This window comes from Cavia porcellus, unplaced genomic scaffold, assembly GCF_034190915.1.
Source record: "Cavia porcellus strain 051 isolate PalLab524CR breed Dunkin Hartley unplaced genomic scaffold, mCavPor4.1 scaffold_10, whole genome shotgun sequence".
Classification (NCBI taxonomy): Eukaryota; Metazoa; Chordata; class Mammalia; order Rodentia; family Caviidae; genus Cavia; species Cavia porcellus.
The window spans coordinates 43,440,152-43,456,970 of record NW_026947493.1 but is presented as its reverse complement, the minus strand read 5'-3'; the positions used below and the strand labels follow the sequence as shown (position 1 = coordinate 43,456,970).

Here is a 16,819-nt window from a genome sequence, read left to right as displayed (position 1 = left end):
AGGAAACTAATCTGAGCATGACAAGATGTAAAGGATATCCATACTGGTATGAATCAGTAACAGCTCTCAAATACTACAATGCAGTCAAAGATAAGTTTTTATAAAAATAGGTGTTAGTATGTTTAACTATAATAAGCCAGTGTTGTGGACAAATCTATTGAAAATAACAAGAGAAAACATAGTAGCTACGGAAGATCATTTATATTATAGTTTTATAAGTCTTATCCATTGCATGTTTTTCTAGGAAATTGTTTCGTTGTCTTGTTATGACTTGGTTTTCCCTATAATACAGAGAGGATAGGAACAAATACTCTGAGGAAGAGACCTGAAAAACCCGAGGCTTATTTTGTAGCATTATAATATAAATTCTAGCAATCTATTGCTTGCTGATTAGAATGACATTGGACTGGGTTCTTCAGCTCAACTTCAGCATATGCAGAGATGGGGACGGCTATCACAAAGAGAATGAGAGATGCGATGGTAGTTGCTATTGTCTTCCCTAATTTGGAACTTGAGGACCTAAAAAGACTCCATCATCCTGTAATGATTTGATTAGTTCTATAATATGCAATAAGTATATAAAGTGGGTGAAGTTAGGGACAACTATTTGTAAGAAGCTAGAGACAGTTAGATAAGGTAGATCTCCAGTGGACTTGCTTTGAAATCTGTATTTCTTTAAATTGTTTTTTTATTTTTTTTTAAATGTTCTGTTATGTTTTGATATGGTTAACCTTACCCTCTTAGAGATGTAAAACAAATAGGTGGGACTGATAATCATATTACGGAGCTTTTGTTCGACCATAGAGCAGAATGGTTTGTAGGGTCACTTTTTTGAATGTCATTCTAAATACTTTAATTCTATAACCTGAACAGCCATTTCGAAGATGACAATTTGTAACTTATCAACTGGCAATTTCTTACCTTTTGTCTGTCTGTAATTTAGTATTATTTCTACCCTTTTTTTTAATCTCCATGTATTTTTTTTCTTTTTTCGTTTCCTTTTCTTTAAATAAATAAAAAATAAATAAATAAAATAAAATAAAATGGAAATTGTGAAATAGGAAGAAATTGTTCAAAAGATAAATGTAACTAGGGGAAGATAAGGGGGAAAGGAGGAGAAAAGAAAAAAATAGAAAAGAATGATAAAATGGAATCACATCTTTGTAAACAAAGAAGGAAAGAGTGGGAGGGGAAGGAAATGGGGGAAAAGGAGGAATCAAGATATATCATGCGCAGGAACAAATTCTCAAGGCTGGGGGTTTAGCTCAGTGGCATAAGTGCCTGCCTTGCAAGCAGGCAGTCATGAGTTCAATCCCCGGTACCGATAAAAAAGAAAAAGACAAAAAAAAAAAAAAAAAAAAGAAAAGGAACAAATTCCCTTTGATGAATGATATCATTATGTATACCTAAATTGTACCAATAAACTTAATTTTTTTTTGAAAAAGCAATGTAAGCCAAAAGACAATGGAACATCTTTAATGCTTAAAACAAAACAAAGACACAAAAACAAAAAACAAAAAGAAGAATCTGTCAATTTAAGAATTACACATCTGGAACCAACTATCTGAAATGAACAATGGTTTCTGCATAATCTCCTTGTCTATAAAAGTTTTTGCTTATATTATCACATATAATAAAATACAAAAAGATACAACCTGTTGAGACCGATGGAGACAGAAGAATAAAAGCTTGATGGGACTTCAAAGCAAGATGATACTAAATATCCTGTAATACTGTCATTCCCTTGAATAGTTTCACATTGTCTTGATATGTTTGGTGCTATAGTATATGAACTTATACTCAAAGATTTCAAGGAAAGAGACACTATGGTAACTACTTTTATGTCAGGATATCTTGTGGTGAAACACTATTTTGCTTAAATGGTTATGCTTTGACCTGCACTGTTTTGTTGTTATGCCCTCTTTTATCTCAGTCTCCTTTTTTAAAAATTATTTACTTTTTTATTTTTATCTTTTAATTAAGGGAAAAATAAAAAAAGCAGGATACATTATAGTAACCCACTTTGATTTCCTGTTAACTTGATTTGAAATCCCGTACTGCCCTCACCATCTTGCTTTGACTGATGTTCCTCTATTCTGCTTTGCTTGATAGTACCAAGTTCAAAAGTATAGGCAACGACTGTAAAGACAGTAAGATTCATTATGAGGCCCATTCCGGTTGACTATTATCTTTTTTTAAAGTCCTGTAATGTCTCCAATTTTTGGTTTTATTCTTTACTGTTTTATTCAATTGTATTATAACTGATGATATAGGCAATTCTTTTTAAGATAGCAAGAGGCAGTATGGTAACCATTGATGATAACCTAGGATTTTGTTTTTACATTATCTATTATGTCCATCCTTTTGATTTGACTGACTCTGTTCTGTTATGTCACATTTGGTTTTACTCTCTTCAAAAAAAAAAAAGTAATAAGAACTGTGAGAGTAATAAAACCCAAAATGTGTAATTGTCATTATACAAAAGAAAGGAAAAGAAAGTGCTCTATAGAATATAACTGCATATATATTTAAGTGTATAAGACAGATAACCATATTACTGAGTTTTTTTGGATCATTGAACAAAACTGTTTCCAGTTTCACTGTTTGAAAGTCCACTTTGTATGCTTTAATTTTGTAACTTGAACAACTATTTCTAAGATAACAATATATAATTTATTAACTAGTGATTGCCTATTGTTTATTTTTTCTGAAATTCTGTATAACTTGTACCCTTCTTCTGTTTTTTTTTTTCTTTTTCTCCTTAAATTAAAAAAAAATTAAAAAATTTAAAAAAAAGAATTACACATCTGGAGAAATGCTCTTTTAAAAATGAAGGCAAAACAAATGTTGTTTTGTATTCTCTGTAAACAAAACCTAAAAGAATTTTTCTCCAGAAGATCTGAACATAAAAGATTGAAGGAAGTTCTTCAATTTGAAGAAAAAAAATGATAACAAATGAAGCTTTGTGTCTACACAAAGGAAAAGAATGTAGGAAATGTTTAGTATAGGTTAAAAATAAGAGACTTCTTCATTTCTTTAACAGATCATTGTTTAAAGCAAAAATAACCATATATCATGTAGTTTATGATATGTAGAAGTAAAATATACAATAGTAATAGCACAAATGACAGGGTTGGAAAACAGTGGTATACTATTCTTATATGTGACGTTCTGTCATAATTTAGACTGTGCTTAAAAGATTACTTGAAACCCAAAATCAACCACTAAAAAAGGTAACAAAGATGTTTACAAATCATAAGCTAATGAGAAAATGAAATGCAAAATACAAGTACAGAAAAAAAGAAATAAGAATAGAGAATAAAAATAGCAATATAGGAATTGAAAATTCAACTACAAGATAATTATATTAAATATAAAATAAGTACCCTAATTAAAAGCAGATAAGAGATGAATGAAGGATGCAGAGATGAAGAAGGGAAGATGCCATAAAAATTAAGATGTGTTATGTACACAACTCCCCACGATAAAAATAATCATTTATTAAAAACATGTATAATAAAAATAAAAATTTAAAAGAGATATGCCAGGCATAGTAGTGTGTACCTGTAGTCCTAACTAATAGGAAGGCTGAAACCTCAGTGTCCAGGACCATACTGGGTAACACAGTGATACCTCATCTCTTCAAAAAAAATGCATGATTGGGGGTGGGGTCCTGTGTTTTGTTTTGTTTATGGTGCTAAAGATCGATCCCAGGGCCAAATGCATGCTGTGTAAACACTATACCACAGAGCTACATCTCCAACCCTGAAAGAGTGTGTCATTTTAAAAAAAACTAAGTGACATATAAGTCATCAGGCTTTTAAATATTCAATCATGTGCTCTCTCTAAGAAACATACTTGAGACTTCCAGGAGAACATGGGGACAGATAACAGATACTACGGAGGCTCTCTGAAAGGCTTGGTTCAGAAGTCAGGAAGGGTGCGGAGTAAGGAGACATAAGCAGGTGGAGATATGCTCTGCTGACTCAGGAACGAACTGGGCTGAGAGAAACCATCTTGGAATGCAGTCCTGGTGCTAAAATAGGAACAGAAAAGCCTCAGTGTGGAGGCTGGACCCCGCGCCATTGGAAGCCACGATCTGGGTTTCCCGCCGTGCGGCGACTGCCTCTACAGCGGCTCGGCAAGGAGAGAGACACGCGGAAGCTCTGAGAACGGGAATCTGCGAATGGAGTCGAAAACAGAACGGGCAGGGAGGCGTGCACTGACTTGTGGTGAGGTGAGTGAGAGAAACTGACACTCTACCACAGTTTGACTCCAGCGGAGGACTTTCTGGGCCCGGGCAGTCCTGCGGGAGCAGGGCGCGATGGCGATTCCAGCCACACATCCCCCTCTCAGGAGAGATTGGTGAAAAGTGCCTGGCCTGTGTGACGCTGCTGGTGGACCCAGTAGGCTGGCCCAACCCAGATCCCAGAGCCTGACGGTGGCCGGAAGGGGTGGGCCCCGCGTAGGCTGCCTGGTCCATAACTCCCTGGTGCGCTGTGGTGGGCGGGAACACCTAACCAGCGCAATTCAATCAGGCTGTGGCTGACAGGGAGAGAAGCTGGGTCTCCTATATAAGCTTGCATATATAAGGAACAGAGAATATGGGAAGAGGCAGCAACAAGAAAGGCTCCTCGGCCCCCAATTCTGAGAAACAGGCAATAGCGGACACCACACCAATAGACATAAAGCGCCATATAGAGAGCCTCATAGATCAATTCAGGAATGAAGTTATCTATGACCTGAAGCTAGAAGTATGCAGGATAGTTAGAGAAATGCTAAGCACCACCCAAGAAAAAAACAGATGGTGGAATGGAAGAACAGAAAAAGAGGGGAGAATTGTTTGATGGAGAAAACAGAGAAAGCATAGAATACGTGAAGCAGGTTCAAAGGGACTACCAAGAAACTAAGAAGTCTATCGAAGACTGGCATAACAGCTTGAAAGAAACTAAGGACAGACTATCTGAACTGGAGGGCAGACTTGTAATATGGGAGAACGAAATGAAAAACTTCTTAAAAATAACAAAGAAACAAACAGCAATAATACAAAGACAAGAAGATGATAAGAGGATCCATAACTTAAGGATTAAGAACATAAAAGAAGAAGTAGGGACACAAACAAGTGAACTACAAAAGCTACTCACAGAAATAATCCAGGAGAATTTTCCTAATTTAGCAAAAGGTAAAGACATTCAGATGTATGAGGCATACAGGACCCCAGCTACCTACAACCCAAACAAAGCAACACCCAGGCATATAATAATAAAAATTCCAGAAATTCAATACAAGAACAGAATATTAAAAGCTGTCAGAGACAAGAAACAGACCACTTACAAGGGAACACCCATCAGAATTACAGCAGATTTCTCTGCAAAAACCATCAAATCACGAAGAGTGGGGGGGGGGGAATAATTCAAGCTTTGAAAGATAATAATCTCCAGCCAAGATTGAGATATCCTGCACAACTGTCCCTGGAAATTGATGGAAAAACAAGGTGCTTCCAGGATAAAGAGGAACTGGGGGAATTTGCAACCACCAATTCAACTCTACAGAGAGTATTGCAGGATATTCTAAAAAAAGAAAAATACAAAGAATCCAGAAATAGTGGCGGGGAGGCCACAACGAATGGAGCAGAGAACAAAATGAAGAAAACAAACTGACAACTAATGACAGAAAAAGAGCTCAACAGAAATGAGGCAGAGAAGATTGGATGATAGGAACAGCTATTTTGGAGAAAATGACATCTTAATAGGTAATACTGATTTAGTATCATCTTGCTTTGAAGTCTCATCTAGCTTTTGTTCTTCTGTCTCCAATGGTCTAAATAGGTTGTATCTTACTGGATTTTATTATGTACGATAGTATAAGCAAAAACCTTTTAAAGACAAGGAGATTATACAGAAACCATTGTTCATTTTCTGTTAGTCGATTCTAAATACTCTGTAATGCTGTCATTCTCTTAAATGGTTTTATATTGTTTTGATATACTTAATGCTACAGTATACAAAGTTGTACTCAAGGATTTCAAGGAAAGAGACAATCTGGTAACTACTTTTAGGTCAGGATTATCTGGTGGTGAAACACTATTCTGCTTAAATGGTTATGTTTTGATCTGCGCTGTTTCGCTGTTATGCCTCTTTTATCTCAATCTCCATTATTTACTTTTTTATTTTTATCCTTTCAATTAAAGGAAAAAAATAGCAGGATATATTATAGTAATCCACTTTGACTTTCCATTATCTCGATTTAAAGCCCTGTATTACTCTCACTATTTTGTTTTTGACTGATGTTCCCTTATTCTGTTTTGCTGGATAGTATCAGGTTCGAAAGTTTAGGCATCAGCTGTGAAGATAATGAGATTCATTATAACACCCATTCTCATTGACTTCTATCTACTTTTGAAGACCTACAATGTCTCCAATGTTTTGGTTTTATCAGTTTTATTCTTTACTGTTTTGTTCAATTGTATTATAACTAATGATATAGGCAATTCTATTGGAGATAGCAGGAGGCATTATGGTATCCATTGTTGATCACCTTGTATTATGTTTTTACATTATCTATTATGTCCACCCTTTTGACTTGACTGATTCTGTTCTGTTATGTCACATTTGGTTTTACTCTCCTCCAAAAAAGTAATAAGAACCGTGGGAGCAATGAAACCTAAAATGTGTAATAGTCATTGTACAAAAGAGAGGAAAAGAAAGTGCTCTAAACTATATAACTGCATGTATATTTAAGTGTATAAGATAGAAAATGATATCACAGAATTTTATTGGATCATTGAACAGAACTGTTTGCAGTATCATTGTTGGAATGTCCACTTTACAAGCTTTAATTTTGTGACTTGAACAATTATTTCTAAGATGACAATATGTAATCCATTAACTAGTGATTTCCTACTGTTTATTTTTTTTTCTGTAAATCTGTATAACTTGTACCCTTTCTCTGCTTTTTTTTTCTTTTCTCCTTAAATAAAAAAGAAACATACTTAATAATCATTTATTACAAATATCAAGATATATAGATTTAAAGTAAAATTATGAAATATGTATAATGTAAACACAAATGTGAAGTAAATGTGGAGTGACTATATTAATATAAGTCAAAATAAGCTTTAGGACAAGAAATATTAACAGATATTTGAAGAAAATCTGTCATAAAAAAGTGATAGTTCATCAAATAGTTATAACAATTTTCGATGTTTATTTTCCTAATAACAGAACTTCAAACTGAATGCAGCAAACAATGACAGAGGCAAGAGGAGAAATAGCCAATAGCTAGCTGATCAAGAAAACAGAAGAAGACAGAAGTTAAGAGTATCAGGAATAAAAATGATTATACTAGAGTTAAAAAGATAATGAGAGAATAGGACTGGGGATTTAGCTCAGTGGCAGGCGGTCGTGAGTTCGATCCCCAGTACTGATTAAAAAATAAAAAGATAACGAGAGAATGTTGTAATGTTTACAATAAAGTTGATTACTTACATAAAATGGATAAATTCTTTAAAACACACAAATTACCAAAACTGCAATAAGAAGAAATAAGAAATTATATTTGTTCTGTATTTATTAAATAATTTATATTTCACAAATAAAAACCTTCTAAGATCAGATGGCTTCATTAACACACTATCACACACTTAGAGGAAAACTATAGAATAATATCTGTCATTACCACAGGACTACAAGTCCCTACCACAACATTAGCAAATTAAGTCTAGCAATATTTAAAAAGATAATGTTACAACAAAATCTGTGAGAAAATACCTATGGAAAGCCAAGAATTGAGAAACAAGCAATTTATTCATCCAGCTGGGCAATGTGGTCAGCATTTAACCATGACAAACATCCCCCAAGTCTTTGTTCTTCCAAGTTTTTATACCTTGTCTCCCAAGTTTCTAGTAACCATGGTAACTTTATCACCTTACATGCAATTTACAAGTTTCTCAGTTACCATAGCAACCCTATCACTACTTAAAGTCTCACAGGAATGTTCCAGGACCTTCCTGAACATCTGGGTCATTAATCAACCAAGATGCAGGCAAGGGTCATTTTGACCTGTATGCTAAAACTCTTAGTTCCTCTTTTTTATGGTTTTATGGATACAAGGGAGGTTCCCAGGAATTATGGAGAGTTCACCTAAAAGATAGCTACAAACTAAAATGGAGGCTAAGACACAAGACAGAGTCTCAAGTGCCCTCACAATAACACATAATGACCATGTGAAATTTATTTCAGGAATAAAAGTTTGGTTTTTGTGACAGTTAAGCTTAATTTCAACTTGTTTGGATTGGGAGCCACAAAGAGGAGTAGTAAAAAAACTAATTCTGGACTTTGGGGTGGGCATGACCTTGGTTAGTACATATGGTTCCTGGCCTCTTCCTCTGACAACGTTACACTGGTCATTTGCCATATATTAAGCACCTCTGCTCTGCCACACACTTCCACCAGGAGCCAATTAGCCATGGACTGAATCCCCTGAAAACCTGAGCCAAATTAAAACCTATTCTCTAAGTTGTTTGTATTGGGGTTGTGTCTTAGCTAAGGGAAAGCAGACTTATACACTTTGGCATTTAGAAATCATTATTATTCATGAAAGAATAAAAGAGAATTATATGATATCAATAGATCCACAAAGGTATTTCTAAATTTCAGTACCAATTTAGAATTTTTAAGTTCTCAGCACACTATAAATACAAGAAATTTAACCTGATATTATGCATCAATGTAAAACCTACAGATAACATCATACTTCATGGTGAAAAATTGAATGCTTTTGCCCTAAGATTAGTAATAAAGCAAAGATGTTTACTGTACCACATTTGTTCAACTTTACACTAGAAGTTTTAGCCAGTGAAATTAGGTAAGAAAATGAAACAAACAGCATTGATCTTGAAAAGGAAGACACAAAACTGAATATATTTGTAGCCTACATGATTTGGTATGCATAAAATCATGCAATATATACAAAAAGACCCTGGAACTTATGATATGAATTTAGCAATGCCATAGGATGAATGCCTGGGTCAACTGTTAAAAATTCAACTGTATTCCTATGAAGTAGCAATGAATAACTGCAAATGAGATTTCTTTAAAAGTACATTGATAATTTCATCAAGAAACATGAAATACTTAGGGATACACTTAAGTATATATGTGTTAAGAGCTGGCCAATGAAAATATGAAACATGATTAAGAAAAATCAAAGGAGACCTAAATAAATAGAGAAAGATACCATTTCATTTTCATGGATTGGAAGCCTATCATTTTTTAACTTCACTTTTTATTAGCACATACTTGAAATACATATTGATCACATTCATCATAGGAAGTTTTTACCTATACATAATATATCATAATTTTTCCCCCACTCCCCTCCCGTCTTTTCAACCCTTCTTCCCCTCCTCATCTACAAAAGCTTTGTTTCCATTGTTTTCCTTCCATTGTCTTTTTTTTAATCTTTCTCTTTTTCCCTTCCCCCTTCCCATCTGAACATGTTTGGAGGCCTATATTTTAAAGTTATAATTTTTTCTAAATTGATCTATACTTTGAACATCATCTGTTAAGACATCTTATTTTTCTTTTATGAATTAATGAGTTGATTCTAAAATTTATAAGGAACCTAGAAAACTATGAAACACTGGTAGAAAGTAAAAAGTTGGAGAAATTACCTTACCTTATGTTACAACTTTGAAGTTATAATAATCAAGACAATGTGGAGAGGATTGTAAAATGGCGGCGAGCTAGGAGATCGAGCGAAGAATCTCTCCAGAGAATTCAAACTCAAAGATAAAAAAAGACAGCATGGAGAGGACCAGACAAATCGATAGCGATTCTTATTAACCAAGACAGTACAACTGGAGGATTTAAAGTCGTGCTGAGACCGGAGGCTACAAATCCCGCGCCCTTAAATCAACAAACAGACTCGTGGACCCAGCATGAAAAGCTGAGTTGCTTTTGGAGACCACGGGAAACTGAGACCCAGATCGAGACTCCAAGTAGCAGCCAGTTCTGCACCGCTGCACCAGAGCGGATGTACAAAGCTCTGGCGATTCAAATCTAAACGGTGCACAGAAATCTGACCGGTCAGCGCTGAGCCGCGAGTGGGGGAAAAGTGGACAGCTTGGTGTGCGGCGGTCCCGGAACGAGGACTTGCACCGGACCCTGGTGAGTACAGAAAACCCCGCCGCTGCTGGGTTTGACCAGAGAACAGCTGGCCCGCCACCACGGGGAAATCAATAACACAGAATCTGGTGCAGACATATTAGCCTGGCGGCAGATATCGCAGCTTAGTGACATCACCAGGTCGCCCTGTAGGGAGGGCTGGTGGAAGACATCTTAAGTCCTGGCAGAGCCTGATTACTTGTTGGCTTCAGCTCCACACAGAGAACTTAGTGGGAGCCATCTTTGTTTTGGGCAGATCTGCTTTTCTGGTGCACCTATCACAGAGAGGTTTGGAAGAGAAAGGCTGGGACCTGGGCAGAATCCTGTGCCATTACCCAGCTGCTTCTGATTCAAAGAGAACTGGCAGGAGCTACTGGGGCTAAACCAAGCCTCTACTTGGGGCCCAATAAGCAGATACAAAATAGTCACAACTCAGTGACAACCAGAAAGTACAGCCTAATTTATGAACTAACTGACACAGAGGCTAGAGACTAGACTGTACCGCCCCTGCATCCCAGCCTACCCCAGATAACAGCAAATTGGGGAGGACAGCAAAAACTCAAGCCAGCACGCTTCTGAGAGGCCCTAAGCAATTCGGAGAGGGCCAGAGAACTCCAGGACAGTCTGAAAGAAACCAGAAACATGACAAGAGATAAAAATAAAAAAAAACCTCCAGCTGTTCAACAGGAGAAATTAAACCCAAGAGAACTAAACACTGAAGAGAACAAGCACAGTAACCATCCTCTACTCGACACAGCATCAGCCGAAATTAAAAAGTACTTACATGATCTCATAGAGGAATTTAAAGATGTACTCCTGATCCAAGTGAGGCAAGATATAAAGAGATTAATTAAAGAAATGACAAGCCCTGCCCAAGAGAACACAGATGGAAGAACTGAGGAAATCAGAAAAGAAAGAGAAGCATCTGAAGAAGAATTTAAGCATAACTTAGAATACATGAAACAGATCCAAAGAGAATATCAGGAAACTCAGAACTCCATTGAATATTGGCAAAATGCCTTGACAGAAACTAAAGACAACCTTCTGAAACTTGAAGAGAGATTTAGGGCTTATGAACGTGAAAGAAAAAGCCTCTTAAAAATAACAAGGAACCAGAAAGAAGCAATTCTAAAACTGGAAGATGATAAAAAGATACATAACCTAAGGATAAAGAATGTGAGTGAGGAAGCAGGAACATCCAAAAATGAAATACAAAAAATATTCACAGAGATATTAAAGCAAAATTTCCCACGTATAGCAAAAAGAAATGATATCCAGATAAAAGAAGCATACAGAACGCCAGCTACCTACAACCAAAACAGATCTACGCCTAGGCATATAATAATCGAGATCCCAGAAATCCACCAAAAAAACAGAATATTAAAAGCAGCCAGAGAAAGGATGCAGGTTACCTATAATGGGAAATCTATCAAAATAACAGCAGACTTATCATCACAAACTCTTAAGTCAAGAAGGGAGTGGGGAGAAATATTCCAAGTCCTGAAGGAAAAAAATATGCAACCTAAGTTCATATATCCGTCAAAACTCTCTCTAAAAATTAATGAAGAAATAAGATACTTTCAAGACAAGGAGGAACTGTGGGAGTTCGTGGCCACCAATCCAACCCTACAGAGAGCGCTGAAGGACATTACAGAGAAAGAGAGGAAGAGATATCAGGATTACAGCTACAGTGGCAGAGAAGCCTCAGTGAACAGGGCAGACCATGGAATGAGGGAATAAGGTGGACAAATTATAGCAGAAAAGTGGAGTAGCAGACATGAGGCAGAGACGGTAAGCTAGTCTTTAGTAGAGACAGCTCTGAAACTATATTTAAAAAAAAAAAAGCAGAGGTCATTGCTAATGGTGTATAACGATTTAAAAGACACAGTAGTCCTAGTGACATATTTAGATTGAATTAAATTTGTTCTGGTCTGTCCACTCATATCAGATTTGAGGACACAGACCTCTAGAACCAAAAATAGCAGGTTATACCACGGCAACTATCCTTACTTTCCTATTGACTTAGGCTGAAATTCTGTATTACTTACATTGTCTTACTATGACTGATCTTAATTGTATCTGAATCATAAGACTATTGGTTGGCCTTGACTGATCCTATTTGAAATCGGTATGCGTGTTAGAATCAACCTTAAAAGTAGAGGAAACTACTCTGAGCATGACAAGATGTAAAGGATATCCATACTGGTATGAATCAGTAACAGCTCTCAAATACTACAATGCAGTCAAAGATAAGTTTTTATAAAAATAGGTGATAGTATGTTTAACTATAATAAGCCAGTGTTGTCGACAAATCTATTGAAAATAACAAGAGAAAACATAGTAGCTACGGAAGATCATTTATATTATAGTTTTATAAGTCCTATCCATTGCATGATTATCTAGGAAATTGTTTCGTTGTCTTGTTATGACTTGGTTTTCCCTATAATACAGAGAGGATAGGAACAAATACTCTGAGGAAGAAACCTGAAAAACCCGAGGCTTATTTTGTAGCATTATAATATAAATTCTAGCAATCTATTGCTTGCTGATTAAAATGACTCTGGACTGGTTTCTTCAGCTCAACTTCAGCATATGCAGAGATGGGGACGGCTATCACAAAGAGAATGAGAGATGCGATGGTAGTTGGTATTGTTTTCCCTAATTTGGAACTTGAGGACCTAAAAAGACTCCATCATCCTGTAATGATTTGATTAGTTCTATAATATGCAATAAGTATATAAAGTGGGTGAAGTTAGGGACAACTATTTGTAAGAAGCTAGAGACAGTTAGATAAGGTAGATCTCCAGTGGACTTGCTTTGAAATCTGTATTTCTTTAAATTGTTTTTTTATTTTTTTTTAAAATGTTCTGTTCTGTTTTGATATGGTTAACCTTATCCTCTTAGAGATGTAAAACAAATAGGTGGGACTGATAATCATATTACAGAGCTTTTGTTCGGCCATAGAGCAGAATGGTTTGTAGGGTCATTTTTTTTTTGAATGTCATTCTATATACTTTAATTCTATAACCTCAACAGCCATTTCGAAGATGACAATTTGTAACTTATCAACTGGCAATTTCTTACCTTTTGTTTGTCTGTAATTTAGAATTATTTCTACCCTTTTTTTTTTTAATTTCCATGTATTTTTTTTCGTTTCCTTTTCTTTAAATAAAAAAAAAAAAAAGACAATGTGGTATTGGCATGGAATGGAAATAGTGACCGAGGAAACAAAAGCGGAGTTTATAATAAACTTACACATATAATCAAGTGATTCTTGACAAATGTTTCAAGGTAATTTAATGAGGGAAGGATAATCTGTTCAACAAATACTGGTAGAACAACTGGATAAAAAGTAAAATACCATCCTTGAAACAATACATAATATAATTTACTAAAAATGGATATTTAACTGTAAAAATGTAATACTTGGAAATGGATTAGTGAAAGCATAAAAAATGCATGACTCATAAAAATTGTTACATGAGACTTCATGAGAATTTAAAATTTTTGCTCTTTGAAAGATATCAATATGAGAATGGTAAACCACAGACTGAGGAAGCATATTAGCAATTCCATATATATGAATGCCATAAGAATAACTAAAGAACAAAATAAAGTTGATTTAAGTATTAGAAAAAATTTAGAACAAAATGATATGAATTTCTAAACTGAAACTGTCCCCTAAATGGCTAGAACACTAGGTGAAAACTGACCCTCAACAAGGCACCTCTCTAAAACTTTTTAGGACCCTAAGAGGAAAGAGAAAGACTATCCTAAATGCTTCCACAGAGAAAAAGAAGACTATAAGACAAAAAAATCAGGAATTAAAATAGAACAGAATTATCAGAAGTTTAAATATAGAAAACAACAATGTCTTCAAAATTTGAGGGAAAAATATTCTCAAACTAAAATTGTATACTCATTTTTAATCAATTATGAAGAACAAAATACTTTTAAGCATGCAAGCTCTCAAAAAATTCACAGCTCACAGGGCCTTTCTCAGGTTGCTCTTAAACAATGTGTTCCACCTAAACAGGAAAGTAAACTAGGAAAAGAGAAGACCTAGTGTCTAGAAAATGGGAGAAAGTCTAAGGAAATTTCCAGAAAGGAGATGAGGAAAAGTCCTTAAAACAGCAGCTGTACACTAGGTTAAGAAGGCAACCAGGTCAGGTTGTAGTTGGCTGAACTGGTAACGAGTACATAGAAAACTTAGCAAATAAATAAATAAGAAATTTTAACTCTAGGGAAAATAAGAATTTTAGTGTAATATATAGTATAGTTGTGAACAATAGTTAAGTGAGCTTTGTGATACAGTCACTGAATATAAACTTAACAATCTGTATAATTCTAGGCAGGAGGGTCTGGGGATTTAGCTCAGCCGCATAAGCGCCTGCCTTGCAAGCAGGCAGTCCTGAGTTCGATCCCTGGTACCGATAAAAACAAAAAAGACCAAAAAAAAAAAAAAAAATTCTAGGCAGGATGGGAGAAGGGAAGGTATACTGGAGATTAGAGGTAGGATTTAAAGGATTAAATTATCTTCCATAGTAGGAATTCTTTCCCTCCACCTCAGTACTGGACATTGAACCCAGAGCCTCTCACATTGTAAGAAAGTGCCCTACCAATAAACTACATTCTCAGCCCTTTTTTAAGGAATTTTTTGAGACAAAGTCTCATTAAATTACCTATGCTGACCTTGAACTTTTGATCCCTGTCTCATCCCTGAGTAGCTATGATTATGGGCCACTGAGTCCAGTAATAATAGCAACTTAGTAGATAAATATTTAAAAGTCAAGAAAGAGCAGGGTTTTTTTAGCCACAAGGAGGTCAATTTGTGTAAAAATAGCTAAAGTTAAAAGTGGGGTTTTTTTTGGTAAACCCTTAGGTACTCTTTAAGCCTTATTGTAAACCCTATAGATTTGTTTGATTTTTTTTAAGTTATATTGATTGCACCACTTTATTCTTTAGTGGTCCTGGGGATTGAACACAGAGTCTTGCACATTAGTTAGGCATATACTTTATCCCTGAACTAAATCTCTGACCCACATTACTTAATCTTTTAAAAATCTAATCTTGAAAAGAGTTAATGGCAAGTTAAAAAAAACTGGTCAATACAACTCTGTTATTCTATATTTCTGTATCCCCTTTTAGACTTACAGTTTTTGAGAACAAAGGAGTTTGATTTGTTTATTTCAGCATTATTGACAGTATAGCACAGCACCTGGCATGAATGAATGAATAAGGGAACAAAAAGTCCAACTATCTGGAAAAGAAATGCACACCATTCAGTTAGTCCCAAGAGTTGCTTTTCCCTCCCTTGGAGAGAAGATGTTCTAGGCACATCTTACAGGGAGCCTGAACATAGGCACTGGCCAGGATATTTTTGAAATATGCTTTTGGGGGTTCATTTTAAGTCATCCTCACAAGATTTGATCAAGGAACATGCTGAAACCTAGTATCAGAGTATTTATTTGTTTCTTTGCATGTAATCTGGGGCCAATGTCTCTATTTAGTTGTGGGTTTTTTTTTTTTCAGGGGGTGGATTTAATTTTTCCATTCTTTTTGCTCATTTAAGTTGCCCCAAACCTACTGGCATCAAAACCTGTGCTGTGGGGAAAAAATCTCTCATGCTATACAGAAGGTCATGGACATCCATCCTAAGAGTTGTCAGCATCAGACAGCTTTGTGCCATAGGGAAAAAGAAATGGACATCATTAAAGAACCCTAACAAAACCACTATAATTATGTGCCATTTTTAGCACTTAAAGCAGCTGCTTTTATATAAACATCAGTAGGTTCTTCAAAAGTACCTACAGAAAAACACATGAAATAACAAGAGTGTAGTTCTTACTTAGGAAAGTATAATTTTAAAATGATTGCTTTTGTGGATGATTTATCATTGTTTCTTAAAAAGAAAAATTTAAATTTAGAGTCATTCAAATATATATTAAAATGAACTTTAATCATTCTTCATTAAATTAAATATTAAGAATACTGTAATAGATTACTCAGTGCTAGAAAAGTCCTATTAATTGTGTACGTGAATTTTTGTGAAGTGTTATAAATATGCTAGTGGTTTATATTTACAATGTCATTTGGCATAAAAAATTAATTTCTAAGTACCAGCTTTAAGAAAAAGTTTTAAAAAAGAATCTCTCATAATGAAATGTATCAAGACTCTGGCTTGAAAAAGGAGATATTTAAGAAAAAATTTAAAGGAACACATATGGCAAGATAAAGTATTATCAAGTAACTGAAATCCTTGAGCTTCTGTGTAAATAAAAGAAAAGAGAGAATTAGATGACCAGAAAATATAAGCAATATAACCATGCCCTTGCTTGAGGGTCCAAGAGACACAGGGATAGGAACACATTAGAAGCCAAGGCACAAGATATCAACTTGACCAAGTGGATTCTGTCCCTCGTTTTGCTTGGGATTTCATATCCATGCCTCTACTCAGTTTCTAAATAAAACAAATGCCAGTGAGTCCTTCTTCCCCGATCCTTTAACCCTGCTCTCACATCTCCAAAGCTGTTCCTAGTCCAAAGCTGATCCAGGGCAGGAACTTCTAGGCAAGAATATATAGAAAAAAGTTTAGGGACTCAGGAGGAAATAGAAGAAAAGATAAATTTGTTTTTCCTTCTCACTGCATGTCT

General features: G+C 35.3%; 1 protein-coding gene across 4 annotated transcripts in view; it reads left to right on the top strand.

Moving 5' to 3' along the window:
* Positions 1-16,819, top strand: part of Ppp1r42 (protein phosphatase 1 regulatory subunit 42) — a 58,785-nt gene that overhangs the window by 28,574 nt on the left and 13,392 nt on the right. Inside the window, exon 6 of one of the 4 annotated variants that reach the window (XM_063257411.1) lies at positions 7,224-7,433. The exons of the other annotated variants lie outside the window; for them this stretch is intronic. Coding sequence (XP_063113481.1) covers positions 7,224-7,280 — 57 coding nt within the window. The 3' untranslated portion in view covers positions 7,281-7,433. Of the gene's footprint in view, positions 1-7,223; positions 7,434-16,819 lie in introns of those variants that run through there. 4 annotated transcript variants of the gene reach the window in all.